The 25,400-nt window shown below is 40.5% G+C and overlaps 1 protein-coding gene across 1 annotated transcript; it reads right to left on the bottom strand.

The window, feature by feature from the left end:
* Positions 1 to 2,303: 2,303 nt before the first annotated feature.
* Positions 2,304 to 14,665, bottom strand: LOC104434858 (Fanconi anemia group I protein). The gene is given in 15 exon segments (XM_010047713.3): positions 2,304 to 2,758; positions 2,761 to 2,956; positions 3,081 to 3,271; positions 3,380 to 3,884; positions 3,970 to 4,874; positions 7,496 to 7,577; positions 7,660 to 7,848; positions 8,611 to 8,727; positions 8,832 to 8,953; positions 8,956 to 9,070; positions 9,417 to 9,576; positions 9,647 to 9,711; positions 12,388 to 12,579; positions 12,682 to 12,763; positions 13,524 to 14,665. Coding segments are annotated over 15 exon segments (4,218 nt in total). The 5' UTR covers positions 14,579 to 14,665; the 3' UTR covers positions 2,304 to 2,516.
* Between the last annotated feature and the right edge of the window lie 10,735 nt (positions 14,666 to 25,400).

Below are 25,400 nucleotides of genomic sequence, written 5' to 3'. Positions count from 1 at the left end.
AATTTACTAAGGTATCGGTTAATACAAAGCTAGGATTTCTTGTTACGAACTTCGTGGCGAATTTTCCATTCATAAACATATTTTACTAACTATAGGTGTAATTGAGATTGCGACAATCATAGGTAGTTATCCATATCATACAAGAGAAACTCATCTTCATAGTAACATAACCTAAGAGGAAGTAATTTACCTTGTAGTAAATAATTCAATTTGTAGTTAATTTTTGCTTTATGGGTCAACAATCTATGTATAACCAAGTGAATGGTAATTGTTACTAATGTCACTTTCCTTTTATTACTAAATTGAATACTGAACCTAATTGTAACAACATTCCTTGTTGGGTTCGGTTTGTAAATTACTTTTTCCTTATGTGAATATTAATAAACACAAATTATCACAAAAGTCATAAATTATCTATTCAGCTACAATTATTGTAATCAATTTTACAAGCATAATGTTGACAAAACAAAAGCGCCCTAGATTGAGACAATCGTGTTGAAAATTAAGGTTACCAATTTCAATTTGTTGAGCACCAGCAACAACACAAGAATACAAAAGCTTCCAAAATCAAATTGTTGATATTGCATTTTATGTCATCGTATCACATTCTATTCTTCGATATTTGACTAAGACCAAGCCATGAGGTTATTATCCTAGGTCGAAACAAGTTCTCCTATAGAATCACTGTACACTTAGAAGGACTAGATTGATTATGACAGCGGCTATTTTTATGACTAACAAAATATTTGGAGTTAATATTACCAAGTAAAGATCTTTCAACTTCTAAATACATATTAACGATTATTGAACATTGGATATTAGTAAACCACTGGGGGTTCACCCCAGTAGCCACATTTCCAACTTGGAAAGGGGAGGTGAGGGATTCAAATCCCAACATTCTCAGGGAGGATTGGCATGGGGACGATTTCATTTCAGGAGTGGGTTTCGACTCCCACGTCCTGCAAGGAGGCAGGACAAAAGTCTGAGAGTGAGTGTTAGAGTAGGCTTAGCGTAGGACCGACCAAAAAAAAAAAACATTGGATATTGGTAGGAATAATTTTGCTTTTTCCAGGTGTAATATTTAATGCAAAGATACGAATTCACGGTTTCTTTTTAATTCTTAAGTTACAAACTTTAGTTTCTTTTGTAAGAAAAGAATAACAAACTGCATTGTACACCATGAAATATGAGACATTATCTATCTATCTATAAGAAAATAATATTTTGAAGGTTCATGGGTTTTTCACTCAATTTTGCCACTTGGCAATATGTCTAGGGTGCAACAAAATGTGGCCAATAAAAGCCTAGGAAAAGAGCAAAATAATATTAAATGGGAAAATAGAAAAATGAACAACGCTTCATTTTAAAAATATCAAATCAAAAATCTTTTGCTAAATTAAATTTTAGAAATTTAAATAAATTAATCACATAATTAGCAAAAAGTAGATATCAAACAGAAAGCTACTCAAACGTAAACCTAAAATTAAGCACTACCACGTAAAAAAGTTCGTATGAAATTAATATATTAACTATATTATCATGAATAATTTAAATGTTAAACAAAAAATCTACCAAATGTAAAATTAAAATTTTTCAAAAAGCGGTATTACCTAAAAAAGTTGGCAAAAGATATTGCTAAAAAAACATAACCAATAAAAAAAAGTTGCACTCAGCCTGACGCTGTTATATCAAGCAATATAAATCAAGCCCAATCATCCCGTTATCTTATGTAATTTTGAAGATATGTGTCTGTTTCTTTTGCTAATAACATATATTTTAAAAAGAATACCAGAAATTTGATTAGATCCACGAACCTATTGACCCAAGTATAGGGAGCTTGAACTTGACATAACAAGATGTTGGAATAAGCTCACTTGACTGGAAATCATATCAGTGGAACTCAGGTAATCATGAAATCGAGCCTGAGTTACTACTGAGTAGCTGGACTCAATTTCACTCCTTCATGTGATTGTACAGTTACATAATGTAGAGAATTAATAATTGAAGAAAAAGGTGCCAAAAAGTGTATATGTACCCAACCATTTCCAAGCAAATTAAAAAAAAAATTAATGTTTGATCTCATCTAAAGAAGATTCCAACCGTGCAAGCATAGGTTACTCCGTTGGTATTATATGATGTCTAAAATTCAGTAAATTGTAATGTTCTCTATTGTGAATGAACCGAATCGGTTGTGGTAAAGTGTAATTATTGCAAAAGAGGCTTATGTGGTCATACGTGACATGTCATATGCATCTTCTGTATCTATATCTATGAATGAATGGATAAAAACCTCAAGTTGAGAATGGTAGAAAAGCTTGACTCCATATTGATACTAAGCAAAATTTGATCTCCAACATAGCTCAAGATTGACTTGTTGTGTTAAGAAATTATTAACATATAATTTGAGTCAAGTTGATAATTTTACCTTCCATTTCTCTCTCCATCGGCTACTTCATACAAAATGATCCACCAAATATATGCCATTCTATACCCAGTATTTTTCTGACAGAGCATAGCTAATCTTCATCATCAGAGTCCTGAACAACTCCATTTTTCCTCATCCTCTTGACTGGGGGAAGAGAATTACCTTTCTCGCCATCAGAACCAGATTCATCTGCAGACAAACGAGAGCCCGACTCCGGAGACATGACATTTTCCTCTCCTCCATCTTCATCAGAAGCATTGCATGATTCGTTTTCGTGTGCTGCAGAACGAGAACAGCCAGGTTCATGGTCAGGATTGTCTTCTTCCCGACTATACTGGTGGCCTCTATAATTTTAAAATCCCGAGAAGTGCTGCGCTTAGCATGCCTCAGCAAGTTCACTTTAGTGACCTTGCTAAGTCGGATCAAATACTTTTCATAATCTTCTATATGAAAGATCAGCTCGGGGATGCAGCGATTTTCCCTTTTGATCTTTCCCACCATTCTACTTCTATTAGCGTTTTCTTGCTGTTCCTGCATTTTAAGTCATCACATAAATCACTCAAATACAAAGAAAACATTCAAAAAGAAGAGAAAAAGAAATGTAAATGATGTGGAGCCTGAAACTGGATAGGGTGGCAATACATAGAGTACTCACCTTCTGCATTTCAGCCACAAAATTATAGAGTTGAAAAGTGAGATGCTTGCAAGTTAATTCAACAAGTTTCTGAAATCTAGTGCTTGGCAGAAGTTGCTTGGATCTTCTGGGGGCAATCTGAAGTTTGGTTATTTGAGCCAATTGCTTGTACAATCTTGTAACCATTCTGAGAAAATGATCTGCTTGAGGGTCTGCACACATTTATCACAGCAAAAGCACAAAGTAAATAAAAAAAACTTGGTAAAACTTTTAAACCCCCCCCAAAAAAAAAAAAAAAAAAAACAGAAGTGCGATCTTACCCTTCAAGGTCATCAGAGCAAATGATGATAGTACTCTCACTACAGATTCAGACCTGGAGAACAGATTGTCCTCCAGTACCAATTTAACATCAAGAGTAAGTTCTCCTTCATTCGTTTTATTTCTATTTTGAGAGGAGAGAGAAAGTTCCTTCAGTTTTCTAATGGCCCAATCCACATCACATATAACTGCTTCAACTGATTGCAGAATGCAAATAATTACTGCAATGCTGGTGTCTTTGTTGACAACAGGATATAATTCAGACATTTCAACAGGATCATCACTTGCTGACCCTGTAACTTTGCACAACTTTATAGCCACATGTTGAGCAAAGATCAAATCATCTGGAGGCGAGCTTAGTTGGAAGGCTAGTAATACCAGACTCCTCACAACCTTGGAATCTTTGATTCCATTGCTTTTGCAGATCTGTGTAGCCCAGGATCCATGAGAGTTTCTCAGTTGGCAGGGCAACTTGTTAGTAATCATCAACATAATATCACCAAGGACCTGAAAAGAACATACTGCCAAAGCTTAAAAAAACCAGCACATGAAATCAGCAAAAGACTTATGAAAGAGAGAATTTGCTTTTTACCTCAGCCTCACGAAAGGATGAAATTGCAAGAAGCTCGGATAACAGAGGCTTCAGGATCTTCACGACGAATATCTCAATGTTCTTTATTTTTGGATCATTAATCACATAGGTTACATTTTCGCCATCAAGACCATACTCAGTTATGCAGACTGACACCAAATCTTCAAGCAGCTGGGCAAAATGAGGGCCCTGCAAATAAATCATTAACATATCCTTAAGGCAGATAAGTGCTTGATGGAGATTATCTCTTTGACCTTCAATCCTACTTTTGTTCTTTTCATTTGGAACACTTGATTGGACCGACTTAAGGAGAAGTATCAGCTTCAGCAATTGGGGTCCCAGAATCTTAATGTCACCATAGATAAAAGTCTTAAAGGGATCGTTCCTCACTAAAACAGGGCAAGACCTGATGTGACAAAGCAGAATATTCAAGACAAAAGATATAATGTTTGAGCAGCTTGTGTTCTTGTTGAAGGATGATTGGCCAAGACTCTGGGAGGTTGCAATAGCATTAGAAAATTTAGCATTGTATAACCCTAATGTAGTTTGCAGTAATTGATTGATTGTTGAAGTTGCCAAGAGAGGCATCTGTTCTCGAATCAAGGTGGTGCAGCCAGAATCAGTACGGTCAGGAATATCAATTGCAGTAGTTCGCACATTTGCCTTTCTTAGTCCATTGATCTGCCTTGGTTTGCCTAAATGTTTCTCCACCAAGTGATGGAATTCAACCAAGTCAATTAGCTCCTTTTCAAGTTGTACCCTCTTATCACCAGTTGCTTTCTCCAATTCAGTGGCTATGGTGTTGAGCACCACCTCTGTTATACCCAGTAAAATTATGGTGCAGCTTTTGGTTCTCTCTTTCTCAGAGGACCCTGAGCCTGAGTCAGCTCTCTGACCAAGAAGGACTGATCTGACAAGAAAATGAACAGATAGTTATGAAAATGCAAAGTTCTTCCACCCGAAAACTCATGCAAAAGGTATGTGTGGCAATATGGATAGGAGACAAATCTTTTTCACTATTTTTGCCTAGACTCTAAAAGTACAAGTAACCCCTTGTGGAGATTTCAAATCAGGGTTGCAAAATTCAAAAGTTCCATGAGCTTCAATGATGAACTGAAATAAGGGTTTAACAAAGAGTTAAAAAAACATACCAAATAAAGCTGGAACAGTGATAAATCAATTTCTATGGGTTTAGGAAACCAAGATAAATTGGAAGCATAATCCATAGAAATGAATGTGAGAAAACACAGCGTACAGTAGGTTTTAGGAACTATTGATAATGACTCAAAGCAACCCCAGAATCTCACCCCTTAATCTAGCCTAAGATCTCTTAATCTCAGGAATTGAGCATCACTAAACAGTCACATGTCGGTCACCACCTCTTAAACTGTAGAAGACAATTAATTACTGATATTAAACAAAGAAACAAAAAAGTCATATAAGACAAACCCATAACAACTAAAAATTGATTAACCTGATTAAAATTTAACTTATTCAATGTTCCTGCATCATTAAACCTAATAAACAAATTCAATCTTGACCAGGTCTCAATTTGCTAGAAACTTTTTAGCATTCAAATTCTTATTGATCTCATGATCACTACAACTGTAGTGCCATTAAGTTATTGAAATGATAGTATCTCAAGTTCACTACGACAATACTGGCATTAAGTGGTTGAATTCCATTTTTGGTAAGTGATCTTCATTCACCAAGCTTCAAATATAGGAGGACTAAACCTGCTACAAGCCCTATGTAAACCACCATATGCTGTCATTAACATCAATATGAATGTGGAGGGCTACTCCCACCAGAAACCCAAGGACAAGTAAACAAAGATATCTCACAATTTGAGTAGAACAATAGCTGCTAAGGTTGATAATATTATATCTGAGATTTTAAATTATATACTTGACTTCATTCCAAAATAAGAAAGCATTTAGGCCTCTTTTGAGCATATAGGTTTCTTAAATGATACTCTCATTTTCGCAAAGGCTAATTTAAGGATAGGAGCTCCTCGATATCTGCTATGTAGCTGAAGCCACTAATCAGCAAATTGGAATAAATAGCTCCCAAAAGCATGCTTACATAGTTAGGATCCCACCCTCTCAGTCTGAAATCTCATGAGTTTAAACATTTTGATCCCAGTTAGGATTCCAAATTTAAAAGCGAAGATAAATCACGCTTCTACCAACAACCGGGGACCAAAATGTAAAGCTTCCCTGTATATGCAACGTGGTTAATTAAGTAGACCTTTAGCAAACCCAAAAACTATGACCACCAAATTTCATTGGTGGCTGCACTCTCACTATACCAGCAGTAGGTCCATTAACACCAGAACATCATCACGTCCAATACTCAAACTATCCCAATATCAAAACCTTCATCACCTCAACCACTCCAAACCACAAACATCATCACAACACACTACGACAAGATTCCACTCTACAACAACACTAACACCAAGACTGCTAGCCTGCACCATCACATTCCCCTTATCACCACCAGTTTTCCAATTTCACTACAGGACTCCAACACATCTAACATCATCACCATCCATCATGATGTAGTATGGATCCATTGCAATGTCCAATACTATCACTGCACTACCCCTACAATTGTCAGCTTGCTACCTTTAATACACCATGAATACTGCCATCCCACAACCTCCATCACCAGTCTCTTCGTCAATCCAACTCCATCACAACATCTATAGTGAAACAAAGTTCCATCACAATGATCATTACCAGAAAATCACCATGACTAACATCATTGCCTCAACCACACCACCACAATGTTATCTCATAGGCTAGAGGTGATGGTAGATATGGCGGACGTGATGGTAGCATGATGGATGTCAAACTGACAGCAGGCATACCAACAATAGAGTGGCCATGCAAATGGTGGCAATGCTGGTGTGTTGATCCGGTGGGAGAGAGGTAGAGTACTGGAGGTAGTGAAATGGAAATTGAAGTGGAGTAACAGTAGTTGTTGTGATGGCTATGAAGAGATGGAGATGCTAACAGTGGTTGTGATGATCATTATTACTTAAGAATACTGGATGAGTTGGTAATGCAATAACAATCACGATACAGGCCGTGGAATTGGAGGTGGCAGTGTAGCGGCAGTGGTGGCATAGGTCGTAATGGTGGGATCATGTGATGGTGATGACTGATGGCAGTATATCCTCTCCATTATAAACTGCAGCAAAAACAGCACTTAATCCAAGTGAATTGATCAAGTGGGCATCGGCAGGGTTTAGCTTAAGGTTGATTGATTATGGATCATGTATGATCCGTGAATCATTAAGCTGAAAATAGAAGTCGAGTGGGTTATTTAGGTGAACCCAGCATGCAATGCGCACATCCCCGCACTAAACCATCCATTTTCCACCTCTAATCAAAGGGCACCTAAGAATTTTAAGCTCCTCAAATCCTCCTAAGATGTGTATTGAAAATTTTACAAGATCTGCCTTGCTTCATGCAAGCTTCAAACACTGAAATAGTCCAATAATAAAGAGCTTACCAACCTTCCAATTTTTCAGCTCTTAAAAGCTTCCGGATCTTCAGTAATGCTGTGGAGAATGAATCCCAGGACAATCTTCTTCCAACCTGCAGTAACTTCATTAATTAACATCTCCGTTGTTGACATTGCTGCCATACACTTAGCAGCTCCAATCATCAGTAAAAATACCTCATCTTGGGAAAGGGAAAACCCAAAACACGTCCATGAAGCATCTGAAGAATTTTCAGATTGACCATGCGGTTGAAGGAGAAGAATCCATGATACACAAGATAGTAGACTATCCAGAGGCTCCTCAATGACAACTTTGCCATTCTCCAAGCCAACACAAGAGGTTAATTCAAGTTGACCATCAGCGTCCTGCAAAATGTGTTTAGTATGTGAGAGAGAGAGAGAGAGAGAGAGAGAGCACATTATCACATATTAGCAAGAATCTGATGTAAAAAAGACAGGAGCTCAACAAGGATTAGGAACATTGCATGGTAAGGACAATTGCTTAAGAATTTGAACTAAAATAGATGCATTCTATTGAAAAGGGAAAAGATGCTCTTCACAAGTTGAATTAAGCTTTTAAAGTTCAGATACATTGTCATCCATTTAGAGCATAAAGAGTTGCTGGAAATGCCTCTGCCAACAGCATCCTAAACTATGTCATTAAGAACGCAGAACAGTAATAAGTACCTAGGTACAAGTTCCAATTAGATAGGAACTCCACAAATTGTGCCATGCACCCATTGTTATCAAAACTAATAGGCGCAGTTTTACTAGTTATAGAATCAGTCCACAACAAAAGACAAAATCAAGCTTCACAGAAAAGGCCAAACAACTAAGCTTGATGCCACTTCTGCAGTATAATATGTTAAAGGCAATATATTGGTGAACTCCCAGAAAATTTCCTCAAGCAACTTTACAAATTTATGCAAACCAAGAAGCTACTTCTGGAAATGACATGCATTAGTGCATTTTCAAGAGATTATGCAGGCTAAAGATTGAAAAGAATCATGAAACTCAATGAAGTAGGTCAATTGAACAGGTTTGACTTTGACACTTTCAGCACTATACTCAGGCCCATAATTTAAGAAAACTCAACTTCACATTCCAAGAAAAATTAGACACTGATACCTCTTTATAAAAACGTAGGAAATGAGGCAAGAGAAGATCAAGGACCGGCCTAGCAATTGCTGGGTCCGCTAGGACAAGCTTTACAAGTCCAGAGTACATGACTCTTTTTACTTTTGCCTGAGCACAGCAACCCAACTTTAGTTAAAAGTGTAATCACAGGACAAATGAACTGGAAAAGAAAGTAAATAACTCTTAAAAAACCAAAGAGGATAAGCCAACACCTGCTGATAAAGGCATCTCTGGAGCAAACCAATCAGCTCTTGGTAGAGAGTTCCACCCATACAGCCGAATGCCTCAGCTTGCTGGCTGCAACTGGCTTGGCTTGATGAATCTTGAAAGGAAGACTGTCATTAGATTGTTTATCTACCAAGATGAGATCAAAAATGGCATTCGTTGCTGCAAGAAGGATTGTATCTTCTCGTCTAAACATGGCTTTGCGAATAACTAAAATCATATAATCCTGCAACAGAGAACTATATATCTTCAGCACTTATATCTCAATTTTGGAAAACAATGCTAGCTTATTGAAGATATATTATGAACTTGCAATGAGACCTAAACACAGGTTGTAAATTGATTAGTTGCTCAATATTTTGAGAATCTACGAATTAAAGTTGAGAAAATAGTATCATCATCAGCCATTGCTCAGGTCAGCCTAACAATGGCGTCAGTTATGATCTTGCTCCATATTTATGACACATCTTTCCTTTCTCACATATGATCTTTAAACAAAATTTTTTCTCCTGCTTTCTCAATACAACTAAAGGACACTAGTTTCCAAAGAGAAACATGGAAGTATTGCATACCAGAATATCTCTACTGATTTTGATCAGTGGCAACAGTGAAGCAACAAGACAAGATGCAACCTTGCCATCCATATAAGTGAAATAATCTAACAACTCCTTCAGCCGAGACACATGCTCCTTGATAGCATACGGATAATTCCGAATCAGTTGAGCAAGCAGTCTGAAAATGAAAATTTAATCACCATTCCGGAAAATTTTAGAAATAACTATTACTATTTTGTGGCTGTTACCTAACAATTGACATGCTCTGCTCAGGCTTCATGGAAAGGATCAGGACTTTGCTTTGCTCAATTATCTAACAAATAAATAAACAAATTGGTTTCAATTAATTGTAATCATAGTGATATGAAAATGTGCTGCGGCATGAAGACCATCATAACGATACAGGAAATATTCAGTCACAAGGTGCACCTGTACTCATTCAGCACATGTGATGCAAGACGAACATCAAACAAATCAAGCATAACAACAATCTATAAAAGAGTAAAAAGAAAGTTACAGCAATTGCACTTCATGACAATTAAACATAATGATTTATATGCAACAGACGGTCCTCTGTTCTTGGACCATAAGCAATTCACTGAGCTTCGCGCATCCCAAAAATTGTGCGAGTAAATGTAAATCTAAAGCTCTTGGATCTAACCACCTAAAAGAGTATAGCTCAACTGATACAGCAATTAGTACCTAACCAGTATTGGCAGATTACAGACGTTGGAGGGAACTAGGATAACAATACCTCTGCTTCATGAAATTATGAGGACAACCCCAGGCAAATCTATGTATATTGCCATGTCCCAACACACTAGAGTAGGAAAACAACTCTCAAGAAATACAAATATAACGAATTGACATGAGGGAAAGAACAAACAAATCGGGAAAGGATAAGCTCCACCATTCCATTCTTGCAGGACTTATTTCCAGTTGAAATCATAGATTTGAGGACTATATAATGGAAATCATCTGCACCATCCCACACAAGATTAAAAACTCAAAATATCTCCTGGCTGCACAATTGAGGATATTATTCTAGATTAAACATTGTCTGCTAATACAAACTACAAATTAGGCAAGTCGATCCATGTGTTTTCTTGCATACCACATGGAACCAATTGCCTCCATCACACCGAATTAAATTCAAGAGGCGAACAAAAAGACTGCAGTGAAGAGACAGTATCAGCATTTACTAAACAAGATATACATATGCCTCTATATCCACAACTTTTCTGCTTATTACGAAGCCTTCTTGCATAGTAGACCTGTGCACTTGGAGAAAGTTACAGATGCCTAAGCTACATTTACTGTGCATTGAATACTTAAAAATGTAAGTTTTGCATGTGTAACCTTTTGTTGAGCACTACCAACTTGATCTACGATCTTAATAGTTGGATGAAGGTAACCTTTTTTAATTTAAATACCATAGCATTCCCGCACAGACTAGGTAGGGATTCAAGCTAATACTAAAGCTAAAGACTCAGTTTCACTATGGTGCCAAGATGTTGCCTTGACCAAGCCACTACCTATGAGCTGCCAGCTCATTCTTTCTACAAGCAAGTGGTCCAGCCATAGTAGTCTTCTCCAACTTCTTGGGAGCTTACCTGTGTCCTGCTCCATTTCACTCCCTGACAGGATCTTTTCACCCGTCCCCCATGGTACTACTTCACTGTTGATGAGCCATCAGTATTTAGCCTTGCAATGTCATGAAGGCCTGTGAGGGGCGTAGATAGATTTCGAAAAGAACTTGTCTTACAATGACAGTGTATAAAATTTTGTGGAACCAATGCCAACTTGATCTAAGAGCTTAAGCTATCACATGAATGTTTATTTTAACATTCAACCGTTAAAATGACTTGTTTAATTTCTTGTGATGTGTGAAATTAATATACTTTCCTCACCTTCAAGATCTTGAAAAGTGCCGTTAGAGTTAGGTTTGGCTTTGAATTTCCAGCAAAAAGAAGATAACTAACTTAAATTTTAAAAAAATGGTGAAAGGATGTAAGATGACTTAAATAATGTGGTTTGTAAGATTCAAGACTGGAGATGTTCAAAATTGAAAAAAGAAACTGTTTTCAAACTCTAAAAGTTCAAGAAAAAGTCAAATGTTAAAAGTAAAACCCTACCCTGATACTTCTATATTTATCAGTGCTGAAATAGAGTCCTAAAGGCACTGTTTAAGCCACACGTATATAGTTGTTCCAAGAGATTGAAGACCAATAGAGTGCAATAGTTTCACACAAGAGTAGACACCTAGCATACAAACTTGCTTTCTATATTTTCAAAGCATATTCAATGTAATTTTACCAGCTCCCTAAGGGTACTTACTAAAAATCCTTTAGGTATAGACAGATAGAGATATATGGAGAGGGAGTGTGTGAGAGAGAGAGCCCTAGGTGTACATACTAAAAATCCTGTATGTATAGAGAGATAGACATATGTGGAGACGGGGTGAGAGAGAAAGAGATGCATCAATGAATAAGAATTAGCACAGTATCACTAATTTTGCCCAATCATAGAGCCAAAGTTTCCAGCATGCTTTGTGACACTTGTTCGCACAACACAAATTCCATCCAAACCCCGAAGAGGTTCTCATGCCATAAACCATGTTAGGCTGACGAACGCAGCAAAACTATCTAAGTCCAGTTAAAGAACTTTCAGTACAGTAAGATTGCAAGAAAATTAGGTATATATGCAATTACAATATGCTATTACAAATCCATGCACACACTTTACTTTTAGACTAATGCTAGGACACTAAGCCTGATTTACCAAATTGATAAACTAAGTATGGCAAACTTTTCTTGAATGTTGAGTAATGGCCACTTGTTTAAAGGCCAATATACAATCTGCCAAATCATATGGCATATATTAATATCCTAGTCTTAGTATACCTAGCACCACACAGCAGTTTATCATTTTTATATGAACCATAATATTTTGAATCATTAAGGTTATCTACTTATATGATCAAACCAACCTCACTCCTGGCCATGTCATGAGCTTCAAATAAATTTTTCAGCATTTGTATAGCAAGCTCCTCGATACATGATGAACCATCAGAGTAGCAAAATTTCTTTTGATTTCCCAGTTGCGCCGACTCTAGTAAAAGGAAAGCAAGCTGCAAAAAGCTCGGCACCATATGCTCCCGCCCACAGTTAGTCTCGTTTACCTTGATGACACAGGTAAATCGTGTCATGTATCCATGAAAAAATAATAAGCACCATGGCCACCATAAAATGAGTTAAGATATAACAAGAGGAGAAGAATTTACCGCTCTAATAACAGCCTTCTCCACTAATTGGAACCCTTGCAAAAATTCCTCTCCCATCTCATGCTGGAGCCATTTGCAATCTCTGAAAAAGAAAAGGTTCAAAATTTAATAATGAGAGAGGAATAGAACTTTCTACAGGGAAGAGCGGTACTTCTGCAGCACCACAAGTGACCACATAGAGGAAACTACATGGCCCTTGAATATCTCATCAAGAGAATTAGCAATAATCACTTTTATGGGAGACGCAAAAAGGCAACCACAGTCGCCACAATTGAAGACAAGTGCACATTGTACAGATGTCCCTCTGGCGTCCTCTAACAGTTTAGCTTCATAACTATATCAGCAGGATTAACATCCTATCTCTAATTTTACCATTGAAAATTAAAAAGTAAAGAAAAACGGGATACGAAATCTAACTAGAATTTCCAGTCATGTTTAGAGCCATTAATCTAATTTGAGAAGCTTATATATAGCGTTGTCACTGCTTTTCAAGCAACTACAGTTGCTGCAAGTGAAGAAGACAAATACAGTGGGTGCACAATGCACAGACATCCCTCTAGCAGCCTCTAATGGTTTAGCTTTACAATCAAATCAAGATTAACATCCTATTTCTAATTTACCATTGAAAACTAAAGAGGTAAGAGAAATAGGACGCAAAAAACTAATTAGAACTTCCACTCATGCTTAGAGCCATCAATCTCATTTGAGATACTTATATATGTTGTCATTGCTAGACAATGCATTCAAGGACCAGAAAGTCTAGATGTCTCTAGCATATGCTTTCACAACATTTAACCCTGTGCAAGAATCTAGACAGCTGCAAAACTTTAGCTAGGTCGTACACTGCGAATTTGTAATCCCCATATGAAGTGAGAATAGCCTTTTTGAGGATCTCCAGAGCACTCTCACTGAACCTCTTGATTCTAGCAAGGGATAGCATGACAGCCACAGCAAAATGATTAAGAGCCTGACCATCAGATTTAATTAGCCTCATGACCTCTTTCCCAAGAGAAAAATCCTGTTTCACAGCGAAATTCACATGAAGCAACACAGTCCCTTCCACTTGCTTAAAAATCGAGGCCCCCTTCTTCAACTCCATTTCTGACCCGAAAAAAGTCACCAACCCTTCAACCACCTCCCTTTTGCAGAACCCTTTTGATGCCAAAACCAACAAGTGATAGACCAGTGAGGGCAGATCCTGCAAGTCCAAGTCCCCCATTCCTTTGAACACCTTCTCCAAAACTCCCTCTCTCCCCTTATCCAGAAAGACAAACTCCCTCACGAGCGAAACCAATTTCAACAACAACCCTTTCGACCAAACAGAATCCACCACTCGATCGAACACAGAGTTAATAAAATCACCCCCTCGCTCAACTTCATTCGAATTGCGGATGAGGTCGATGCACCTGGGCAAAAGATCGAGCAGCTGCGCATCGTCCAACGTGACCAATTTCGGAAAACTTGAGAGGATCGATTCCGCCACGGACTGGACGTCGTTGATCTCCAAGACATTGAGGAGGGTGCCGAAGAAATGGATGGTTTTCAGCGAGTTCGCGTCGTGCGGGAATCGGCAAGAAACAAACAGGTCGATGTAGGAGAGGAGCAGCGAGGAGAGGAGAGGAGGGAGAGTAGGGCTTTGCGGGGAGAGGGAGATGAGGGAGAGGAGGGCGAGCGTGTACTCGGAGACAGCGAGCGAGGGGTTCGGAGAGTCGGCGGTGCGTGATTTCAGGTGAGAAACGAGGGCAGAGTGGAAGCGCGGGGAAGAGAGCTGCGGGGGCAGAGGACAGGAGGAGGCGGAGGATGGTTGCTGGAGGCGATGGAGGTTCTGGGCCATGCGGATAATGTCGGTGTCCGTCAACGGCGGCGGCTCTCCGGCGGCGGCGGCGGTGGCGGCCATCGAAGCGGCGGCTGCTGCTTCTGAGCTGTTGTCTGTGCTGCGAATGGAGGGAGGCAAGTCGTAGGAGGCGATCTGAGAGTCCTGTTTTAGGCGGGAAAGTGGGAACACGCCAAGAGGGGGAGGCAATCTCATTTACTAAGGAAAAAGAAAGTAATTTGAGTTGATTCGTTTCACGAAAAATAATTTTTAAAATTTTTTTCGAATTTTTCAACGTTTCTTTCATAGATGAATTATTTAAAAAAATATTTTTCATGAAATAAAAAAAGTCTTCTAATTTAAAGGAAAATGTTTTCTACTTTAAAAAGTGAAAGACATTTTCCTCACTTAATCTCTCTTATCTCGATTTTTATAAATTCTCACTTTCTACTCCATTTTTTTCTTTTTATTCGATTTTTTTCTTTTTCTTTTCTTTGTTTCCCATCTTCTTTTTCTTGGTTAGTCGTTGGCCGTTGCTTGAACCTTGAGCTCGTCAATCTCAAGCTCACGCCCTCACTTTTTGCTTATCATTTTCTTTATTTATTCTACCCTGCAGTTATACATTACTCAAGCAAATAGCTCTATATGCTTTGCTTTTTTTTTTCTTTTGTTAATTGGTACACAAAAGACGTAGAGGGAGAATAGGTCTCTCAATTGAAAGATTCTCATTAGGGCTATACATGATGTGCTTCTTTTCTCCTTTGCTTCTTTTTAAAATTCATATTAATATTTTTAAAGTAAATGAGCGTTTGGTGATAATAAAGGAACAAAGATATGAAGCAAGTTTGTCCGGATTTAAATGCAAGTTCATATTTGATAGATTTATAGGTAGGTAAGTGATACATACTTAAATGGTAAAGTTTTAAAAATATTTTCCTTGCCAAACACCAAAAATATTTTCTAAAACATTTTCAAGTTTTAGCTGAACACTAGAAAATGACTTCTGAGAAAATATTTTCCGGAAATTGCCCATTTTTCGCAAAACGAACGGAAATTCCCATTCTACTGTGTCATAAACTTTTTGGAAATCCACTTTAATTGCATACTTAGAAAAATAAGGCTCAAGATGGAAGCTAGTAAAAAGTTCCTAGGCCATAAGGATGTGGTCTCTGATCCGCCAACCCTTTACAAAAGCACTTTGAAAATGACTTATCACATCTTGAAGAACCACAGCCACCCGGTTGACCAGAACTTTTGTGATGTACTTGTAAATAGTATTACAATAGGTTACAAGCATGTAATCAGACACCGTAATGGCATTGGGGACTTTTGGTACCAAAGCCAAAATGGTGTTGTTAATCTCCCGTAAGAAGTTACTTGTGGTGAAGAAGTCCTTCGCCGCAGCAGTGACCAATTGTCCCACAATCTCCCACTTGTGCTTGAAGAACTCGACATTAAAACCATCAGGTCCAAGAGCCTTATCACGAGCTAAGGAAAACAGGATATCCCGAATCTCTAAATCAGTGACAGGGCGAGAGAGAAAACTCACCTGCTCCTCTTTTACGGGATGCCGAATATCATCCCGAATTTCCCGAACCAAGGGTCTACCCTGCACGTCCCACGGCACCAAGAGGTCCTGGAAATAAGTGACGAAGATTTGCTACACCAACCTTGGATCTATGACTAGATTGCCAGAGCTATTCATGACCGAGATTATTCTATTCCTCATATGTTTATTAGTAACATAGTGGTGGAAGAATTTAATATTTCGGTCTCCTTCAGAAAGTCATTTGATCTTGGAGTTTTGCTTATAGAAGGAATCTTCCTGCCAGTGAAGGTCAGCGAAGATCCTCCATCGCGTCTTCTTCAGCTCTGCGAGAGCCGCATTGGTTGGGTCTTGTTGGAGGCCAACCTGGGTGACCCGAAGCACACTCCTCGCCTCTGCTGTTCTAGATGAAATATTGAAGAAAGACTCTCTATTAAGCTGCTTGAGGAGAGCTTAGGGATTTTAGTTTGCACATTAGTCTATACATGGGAATACCTTCTCTCATATCCTCCCAAACTTGGGAAACAATTGTATTAAAATCTGGATGCTTCATCCAATAATCGAAGAACTTGAAAGGTTTCCTCCAGACCATAGGATTCAAAACCTTAACTATCCTAAGGGTATGATCCGAAATATCCGGGGCAAGGAAGGTAGCTTCTGAGTAAAAGAAAACTTGACTCTGTTTTCAATTTACTAGAACTTTGTCGATCTTCCTTAACTTCCGTCTAGAACCAAAAGAAGTTGCCCAAGTGAATCTAAAACCAACATACCTTAGATCGTCAAGCTCTGCCTGATCTGAGCACTGAGCAAACCCATCAAAGTAAGGAATCCAAGTATCTATACCACACAATCTATCAGACGGGTCTTTAATAGCGTTAAAGTCACTCGCCACTAGCCAAGGCAAGTTCTGCATAGCTGCACTCTTGAGAATAAGGTCCTCCCACAGTGATCTCCGGGACGGGAAGGTGTGCTTAGCATATACCATTGAGATACAACAGTTCGTGCTTGACATCAGCATCTTTAGATTCCCATGGATGACCTAAGCGTCAACCGAGAAAACTTCAAACTAACAACAGAAGGATTCCAACCAATCCAAATCCTATCTCTAGGGGAACAGCTGCAGTTTGCTAGCCAGCATCAATCCCTCATTAACTTCAAAGAAATGGTAAAGAATAGAGACTCCGGGACTTTAGTCTCCAAAAGACCGTTCGAGGAAACCAGGTTACGGACCTCTGCTTGCCTAATTGGGTCAACAAGACCCCTGATATTCCAAAAACCTATGTACACATATCAATATATACTTATATGGGGAGATAAGGAAGGATCGGCTTACCTCAGCTTGCCAGGCTTTCGTCAACTGGCCATTGGAGCAGCAAGGGTCGTAAAAGGAGGCGGGTCCAGAGCAAGGGTCAGCAGCTTATCTTGCATGGTATCAACCCTTCTACTAGCAGGAGAAGCCTTCGGGAATGGACAAGGAGAGAGCAGGTCTTCATATGAACTGCTGATTAGGCTAGCCGAGACATTCGATTCCGCACCAAGATTGAGCAAAACCAAGGTCGAGGCTTTGGCTAGGTTGATCTTATCCGCCGTGGGGCTAGAAAGGGAGACCTCAGATTTTGAAAAAATTCTAAGTCCCCTCAAAGCCTTGCGAGAAGAAGTGGAGAGCAATCCCTTCCCGGAAGCAAAACCCTTAAGCTTCAGGATTTGCCCCTCTTCGCTGCTACTAACCGAACGGGATGAGGGTCCTTCCTTCGGCAAAAGAGGCTTTTTCTTCTTCTCTTGTACCTGTTTCCATCCTTGCTCAGGCTCACTAGGGGCTTCCACCACCATCGGAGTAGGGTCAAGGATCTGAATAGAAACCGAGGAAGTGGTATTGGCCTGGACTTGCTGCATAGCACTCTTCGGCCTGATGGTGGTTGGGATATCCGCACACCTGTGGCCAAAAGTGCCACAACTAGGGCATTCAACCAACCTCCATTCGTACTCAATAGTTACTGAGCGTGACACCTCATTCAAGACCACATCAACCAAAGTACACCTTGGTTGCTTTGCATAGATTTCCACGCACACCCTAGCAAAAGAAATTATTTTCATTTGCTCTGTGCACTATCAACATAGAGGGGTTTCCCAACAGCACTTGTGATGGCACTTATCCCTGGCGCCGACCAAAGATCAAAGGGAAGGTTTTTCAATCTAATCCAAACTAGAACCAAGGATTGATTGTCTTTCTTTAACTCCAAGAGTGGCTGCCATTGTTGTAAGATGAGGGGAACCCTTGCAACCGTTAGGGGCCCATCTTCAAGGATCTTTCTACGGAATTTGGGGTCCAGGCTATGAAAGAAGATATCCTTGATCATTCGCCATCACTTCAACAAGCTTCTGACCCCAAGCATGCTTCAAAGCTTGTTCTGTGAGCTTGAACGGGAGTTTCTTCCCTACATAATACCTAATCAAGCACTCGTGCCACTTGAGATCAGTAGCCTCCAACACATCCTCAGAAAAGTTAACAATCGACTTGTTGTCCACAAAGGGGGGAGCGGACAAAGGTTAGGTCATATCCTTTTGTTGCAACTTGCGCAACATTAGTCCAAGAGCGGGCAGGAGGAGGCTTCGCGTTTCCCGGAAGCTAGTCAAAAGCCCGGGTCATTTAGAGGATGACCACGCATGGCTACGGCCTTGAGATTGACCAGCACGTCTTTGGAGCCTTAAGAGGCACTTGCTGGTTCTCCATCGACGCAACAAGTGCCGATTTGAGAGAGTCGGCCTGACCCGGAGCTCAAAGGACCGAACAACGGGGTTATGGGAAGTGGGGCTACGCCATTTTAAACTACCAGCTCCAAGCTAGGCCTCACTTAATGGGCCACCCACCTCAGTAAAGGAAGAAGCCATAAATGCAGTAAAAGTCCTTTATATAGCCCGCAAACCCTACCACAAGTAAAGACATTGCGAGTTTGTGGGGCATACCAAGTAAAAAGCTTCGGTGGGTTGAGGAGGGAGAGCAAACGAGTCTATTCCCCATTGCTAAAGCCCATCAAACGACTAAAACGCCCAAAGACAAGCGAAAAACTAGGGCTGGGTGAACAACAAATCGATCACGCCCAAGCGAGGACCAGTGGACTTGCAGGGCCAAATTAGAAGAAACGGCTCGGTGAGGGTGATGGGGGAGGTCAGGTGAACCTATCATCCAAAGCTTGGCCCAAATGACCGGCTATAACTTCCGGGACGAGCAAAACACCAGACAGGAAGAAACAGGAGCACAATTGCACCCTCGGGTGGACCAGATCTGGACCTGCCGGCCAAATAAGAAGAAACGACTCGATGAGGGGAAGGAGGGAGGTCAGACGAACCTAACCTCCAAAACTTGGCCCAAACGAACGGTTGTATCTTCCAAGACGAGCAGAACACCAGGCGAGATGAACAGGAGCACGATTGCACCTTAGAGAGAGGCAAGTGAACAAGATAGCAAGAGGAAACAAATGGCCAAAGCATATGCTTTCGCGCTTTTTTTTTTTTTTTTTTTTGTAAAAGATAATAAATATTGAGCTTTGAACCAAGTTATACAAAAGGGTTTGGCACCAAAAACTTACACTCAGAGTGACAACATGTCAAAACGAGTGGAAGGGAGTTGAAATAAAGGAGAAGACCACAAAACAAAGCGGACCAAAACAAGCATAGAACAGCCTAAATAACAGGCAAAAGGAACCTAGCAAAAGAATGGCACTAGGTAGCATAAGGTCGGATGGAGCCCACAACTGCAAGACCGCATTCGCCAGCGACAAAAGGGAAGAGCCACCAAGTAGGTCTGCAGCGGCCCCGAGCAGCCAAAATAGCCACCAACAAGTACGCTGCGTCCACCAAGCGAAGAGCCACACGAAGGGAGGATAGCCATTAGGCAACTAGTAGATAGGCTACGGCCCTACAAAACAGCAAAGTCACCAGAAGAGAAGATAATCAGGTCGATACCTCAGCTACGTTGCAGCCTCCTGTTCCTAAAAGTATCGTCCACACTCATAAAAGTGATGGCCTTGTCTCTGATGACTTTAAAAATATGGTTCTTCACCGCCGGGACGGCTAAGTTCTGCTCCCTAAAGAGAATGTTGTTCCTATGCTTCTAATTAAGATAACAGAGAGCACCAAAAGAGAAACGGGTAATGCACTTATAGAAGTCTTTGCTCGAAAGAAAGGAAACGACCCAACTATGGTTCTCTTCCCACGACCTGTTCCGCCACGGAAGGTTGCATCTTGTGGCACAAAAGAAAGCAATGCCAGCAATGATGCGACATTAAAAAAAAGGTGATATAAAGAATCTGGCACCTCATTGCAAAAAGGACACAAGGCGCTATATATTCTACCATAAGATAATAACAGAGTTTGGGTAGGAAGCCTGTGTTTGGCAATAAGCCACAGGTTTACTTGCTACCTTAGAGTGATGGACTTATTCCAGATGAACGCATGCCAGAAGACTCGATCCTACTTTCTCCTAATGATCTCCCAAGCCGAAGCCACCGTGAAGAGGTCTGTGGTGTTCCCCTTCTAGCTAAAGCGGTCCAAGTTCTGGGCAAGGACCGGAAGGGGGTGCTCCCAAGAATCCAAGACCATCTTGACCGTCAAGCCAGGGTTGGTGAATAGGTCCACTACTGTCTCCTGTCTAGAAAGGCCAAAGCCAAAAATGGCTGAATCCGAAAAAAGTAAGTTCAAGGGACCCCTAGGGTGCCAATTATCAAACCAAAGAGACACCAATTGGCCATCCCCAATTCTCCAATAAAAGGAGATATGAAATTCAGCCCTGAGTTGAAGGATTTTCTTCCATGCCCACAAGCTAAATGTCGGCTTTTTGGCCACCCAGAAGTTCGTCCTTTTTAAAAAGGTCGAGTGAACCCACTTGCACCATAATGACTCATTGTTCGAAAACAGAAGATAAATATGCTTTAGCATAATAGTCTTGTTACACTCATGAAGCCTTCGGATGCTAAGGCCCCCCTCCTCTTTTGGGCAACAGACATCTTCCTAGGACACTTTCGCACCCCCTCTACCCAATTTCGGGCCTTTCCATAGAAACTATTTGAGGATTTGTTCAATTTGATCCAACATAGTTATAGGGAAAATGAAAACACTAGCCCAATATGCTTAGATGGCATGAAGCACTAATCTTGATCAATTGTAGATGGCTGGCAAATGATAGAAAGCAATGGGTCCAAGATTGTACCCTCGTTGTAATGCGGTTGACTAGAACACAGCGATCCACCTTGTTGAGCCTAGAGGTGATGATCGAGACCCCAAGTTATCGAACCAGCAAGTTCCCTTCTTGAAACCAAGGGCAAGGAGAATTTGGGTCCTTAAGGAAGGTGACCCTCCTGCAAGGTAAATCTCACTCTTGTTTGTGTTTCAATACAAACCAATCCACTCAGAGAATAATTGGAGGCCTTCCTTGAAGAGCTCCACCGAAGGAAAATCAGCTTCACAGAAAAGGAAGACGTCATCCGCGAAGAATAAGTATGAGAAGTTTGTTGCTCTGCATCTCCAAAAATATTTTAACTCCGGCATCGAAGAGCGTATAGAAAGAATACCGGACATCACCTCAATGACCAGAGCAAACAAATAGGGAGATAAGGGATCCCCCTGACAAAGCCTACGCCCACTAGCGAAGAAGCCATGTAATTCCCCATTCAAGGTAATGGAAAATTTAGGAATCCTCACACAAGTCATGAGGAGTCGAGTCATACGATCAAGAAATCCGAATGCCAAAAGAACAATCTTAAGGAACTCTCAGTCGATGATGTCGTAGGCTTTCCTGAAATCCACTTTGATTGTGCACTTAGGTGAGTAGGGATGGAGGTGGAAACTAGAGAAGAGTTCTTGAGCTAGAAGGATATTATCCCTAATCGGCCGACCTTTAACAAATGCACTTTGGAAAGGCCTAATAACATCCTAAAGAACTGCAACAATCCGATTGGCCATAACTTTGGTGATGCATTTGTAGATGGTATTATAACAGGCGATGGGCCTATAGTTATCCACAGAGGTCGCATTAAGGCTTTTTGGTACTAAAACCAAAATGGTGTTATTAATCTCCCTTAAAAGCCTACCCGAGACAAAGAAATCATTCACTGCCGTTGTGACCAATTGACCAATCGTCCCCGCTTATGCTTAAAAATTCAACTGTGAAATCATCATATCTAAGTGCTTTGCCTCTAGTTAGGGAAAAGAGAGTGTCTTAAATTTCTAAATTAGAAACCGGTCAATCAAGAAAGCTAATCTGGTCAACACTAAGGGAGAACCGGATAACCTCCTGGATCTCCCGGACCGAGGGCCTTCCATCCACTTCCCGTGGCGACAATAGATCATGCAAACGATTGACAAAGTGCTGCTGAACTAGCACAGAGTCAATGATTTGGATACCCGATACATCTATAACAGAGAGGATTCTATTTCTCACATGTCTCTTATTGACATAATGATGGAAGAATCTAGAATTGCGGTCGTCCTCCTTAAGCCACTTAATTCTGGACTTTTGCTTGAAAAATGATTCTTTTTTAGAGCGTAGGTCCAAGAAAGTTCGCTGATGACCCTTCTCCAACTCTACAAGAACAACATAATTCAAGTCTTGCTGGAGGTCAAGCTATGTGGTCCTTAGAGCCACCCTCGCTTCGAAAGTCCTGGCGGAGATGTTGGAGAAGGACTCTTTTATTGAGAATCTTGAGACGAGCTTTGAGGGATTTTAGCTTGCACACCAATCTGAACATGGGCACCCCCTCACCAGGCTCCTCCCAAACTTGGCTAAGAATTGAGTTGAAATCTAGGTGTTCCATCCGAAAGTCGAAAAACTTGAAAGGTTTCCTTCGAGGTACCAAGTTTAATACTTTGACCACCATAGGGGAATAATCAGAGATACCTGGTGCAAGGAAGGAAGCCTCCGAGAAGGAGAAATCCTAGCTCCATTTGGAGTTGACCAGGACCTTGTCAATCTTTCTTGCCTTCCGTGAAGATCCAAAAGAGGTGGTCTAGGTAAACCGGAAGCCAACGTACCTCAAATCATCTAACTTAGCCCAAAATAAGCACTGTCTGAACTTATCAAAGTACGGGATCCAAGTGTATGTGCCCCCCAATCTATTAGACGGGTCCCTAATAGCGTTGAAGTCACCGACCACTAGCCAAGGTAAATCCTGCAAAGCTGCACTTTTAAGAATAAGGTCCTCCTATAGCGGTCTCCTCGATAGGAAAGTGTGCTCTCCATAGACTATCGAGATACAACAATCCTCACCCAAAGAAAGCATCTTTAGATTCCCATGAATCACCTGGGCGTCAACCGAGGATACTTCAAAGCTAACAACCGTAGGGTTCTAGCCAATCAAAATCCTCCTCTCGGGAGCACAGCTATAGTTTGCTAACCAACACCAATCCCTCAATTAACTCATAGAGATAGAGGAGAACAGAGCTTCCAGGACTTTAGTCTCCAAAAGATCAACGAAGCATAGACCATTTGAAAAAACTAGACTTCAGACCTCAGCTTGCCTTATAGGGTCAACAAGACCCCTAATATTCCAAAAACCTATGTACATATGTAATATATACAAATAAGGAAAGAGGAGGGCAGCTTACCTCCGCTTGGGAGGTTTCCGGCGAGAAGCCATGTGGCATCCGAAAATTCCAACGACCCTCAAATATGCAATGGCCACGTTTTCTTTTATCTATTGGACCGACCAACTGTGCAACAAGAGAAGTCTTTGGACTTTGATCGATTGATGGAATTCGGCCATACATGAGGAACACGCATGCCGAATTTAAGAATAAAATTTTGAGAAGTTGGACCATGCATGAAGACCATGCACGTCTGTTCTTTGAGCGATTCAGCAAGGAGGAAATGAATTTTATTACCATGCCGCTCCGTCGAATTTCTTTCTCCACGCAAGATCTTAGGTCACATACTTGTACATTGTTGCTACACCGTGTGGCCATGAGTAGGCTGTAATTTAGCTCATGCATGTGCGGAGATTAAGAATAAAATTTGGAGAAATTGGGCCATACATTAGGACCATACAGACACCAATTCGTTGGCCCAAATTAACCCAAAACCTCTCTATTAATTTTCAGCCAATCAAGTCAATACTCCTCAAGACCTCTTCTCGTTTGTTGACCGAAGAAGGACCAACAACTGCCACGTTGCTTCCCATTCGGCTACCAGAAAGAGCTTCAAGACCCGGCATGCAAATGACACGTTCTACCCAGCTGCCGCTCATCTAATTAACCACCGAAAATCCCCCTCTTCGTTGAGTGGTTTTTAGCAAAATCAGTTGCTAATCTGCTCGTGTAAGTGAGCTACAGAGAGTGACTGAGCAAGCGAGTGAGAGAGAGAGTTTGAGTGAGAGAGTGCACGGCATGAGGAAGGAGGAGGTCGCCCTTCTGTCGAGCACGGTGTTGCCGCCGCCGCCGACGCCGCCCGCCTTCGCCGCCGATTGAGTCACACACGAGGTCCCGAACCTCCTGTTTTGTTTGCCGATCAAGCTTAGGAGTGAGGCGAGTGGAAGTTCATTGATCTATGTCTTTGCATGCTGTGATTATCTAGTGAAGTGCTGGTAGATTTGAGGAAATGCTGAAATGGAAACTGCATGTTGGGTTTTTGGATGATTGAGATGAAGATCGAGTGCTGTTCTGTGGAGGATTAAATGTATTGTTGTTGTGTTGTGTTGGATTGAGCGTGATGAGTACTAGATTGAAGTTAGAAGTCATTGCATGTTGTTTTTGAGTCTTGCATGTCTCGAAAATTTAGTGAAAGTTTGCTGTTTTGATTGAGCAAAGTGAAGTGATGCTTGCCAAGTGAAGAAATGAGGTGTATGTTGAGGTGAGTGAGCTTATGGATGAATATATGCTTTGAGCCGAGCTATGGTAGGTTTCTCTGTTAATAAAAACTTGCTGAAAGTGTTCTTAGATGTTGTGGAAGAGACTTGAAGTGTTGTAAAGGAGATCGGTAGAGAAACAAATGGTTGGACTAAGCTAGAAATGAAGAAAACCGTATATGAAGATTCTGTTTTAGAGGAATATAGATAGAAAGTCTTGTTATTTGTGTCGCCTTGATTTATAATGATGAAAATGAGGAAAGGAACCATTTTACTTAAAGATAACATCCATTAGATTGAGTTTGACATCTAGTTATAGCCATATGAATGTAAAAATATGAAGGTAGAAGTGAACCTATTGAAAACAGTGAACTGTTTCGTAGAGGACAGCTTGACCTATGATGATTCCGTGAATTTTCTGTAATTTTATAGATAGAATTGGACTTTGAACTCTGAATGAAAAGTTTTAGGAAACATCCTTAGGAATAACATATCAAAATTTGGGAACAAGAGGACAAGATTTAGT

This window comes from Eucalyptus grandis, chromosome 2 (assembly GCF_016545825.1).
Source record: "Eucalyptus grandis isolate ANBG69807.140 chromosome 2, ASM1654582v1, whole genome shotgun sequence".
NCBI classification, from domain to species: domain Eukaryota; kingdom Viridiplantae; phylum Streptophyta; class Magnoliopsida; order Myrtales; family Myrtaceae; genus Eucalyptus; species Eucalyptus grandis.
Note: the sequence above shows the minus strand (reverse complement) of the source record. Positions and strands in the feature narration are given on the sequence as shown.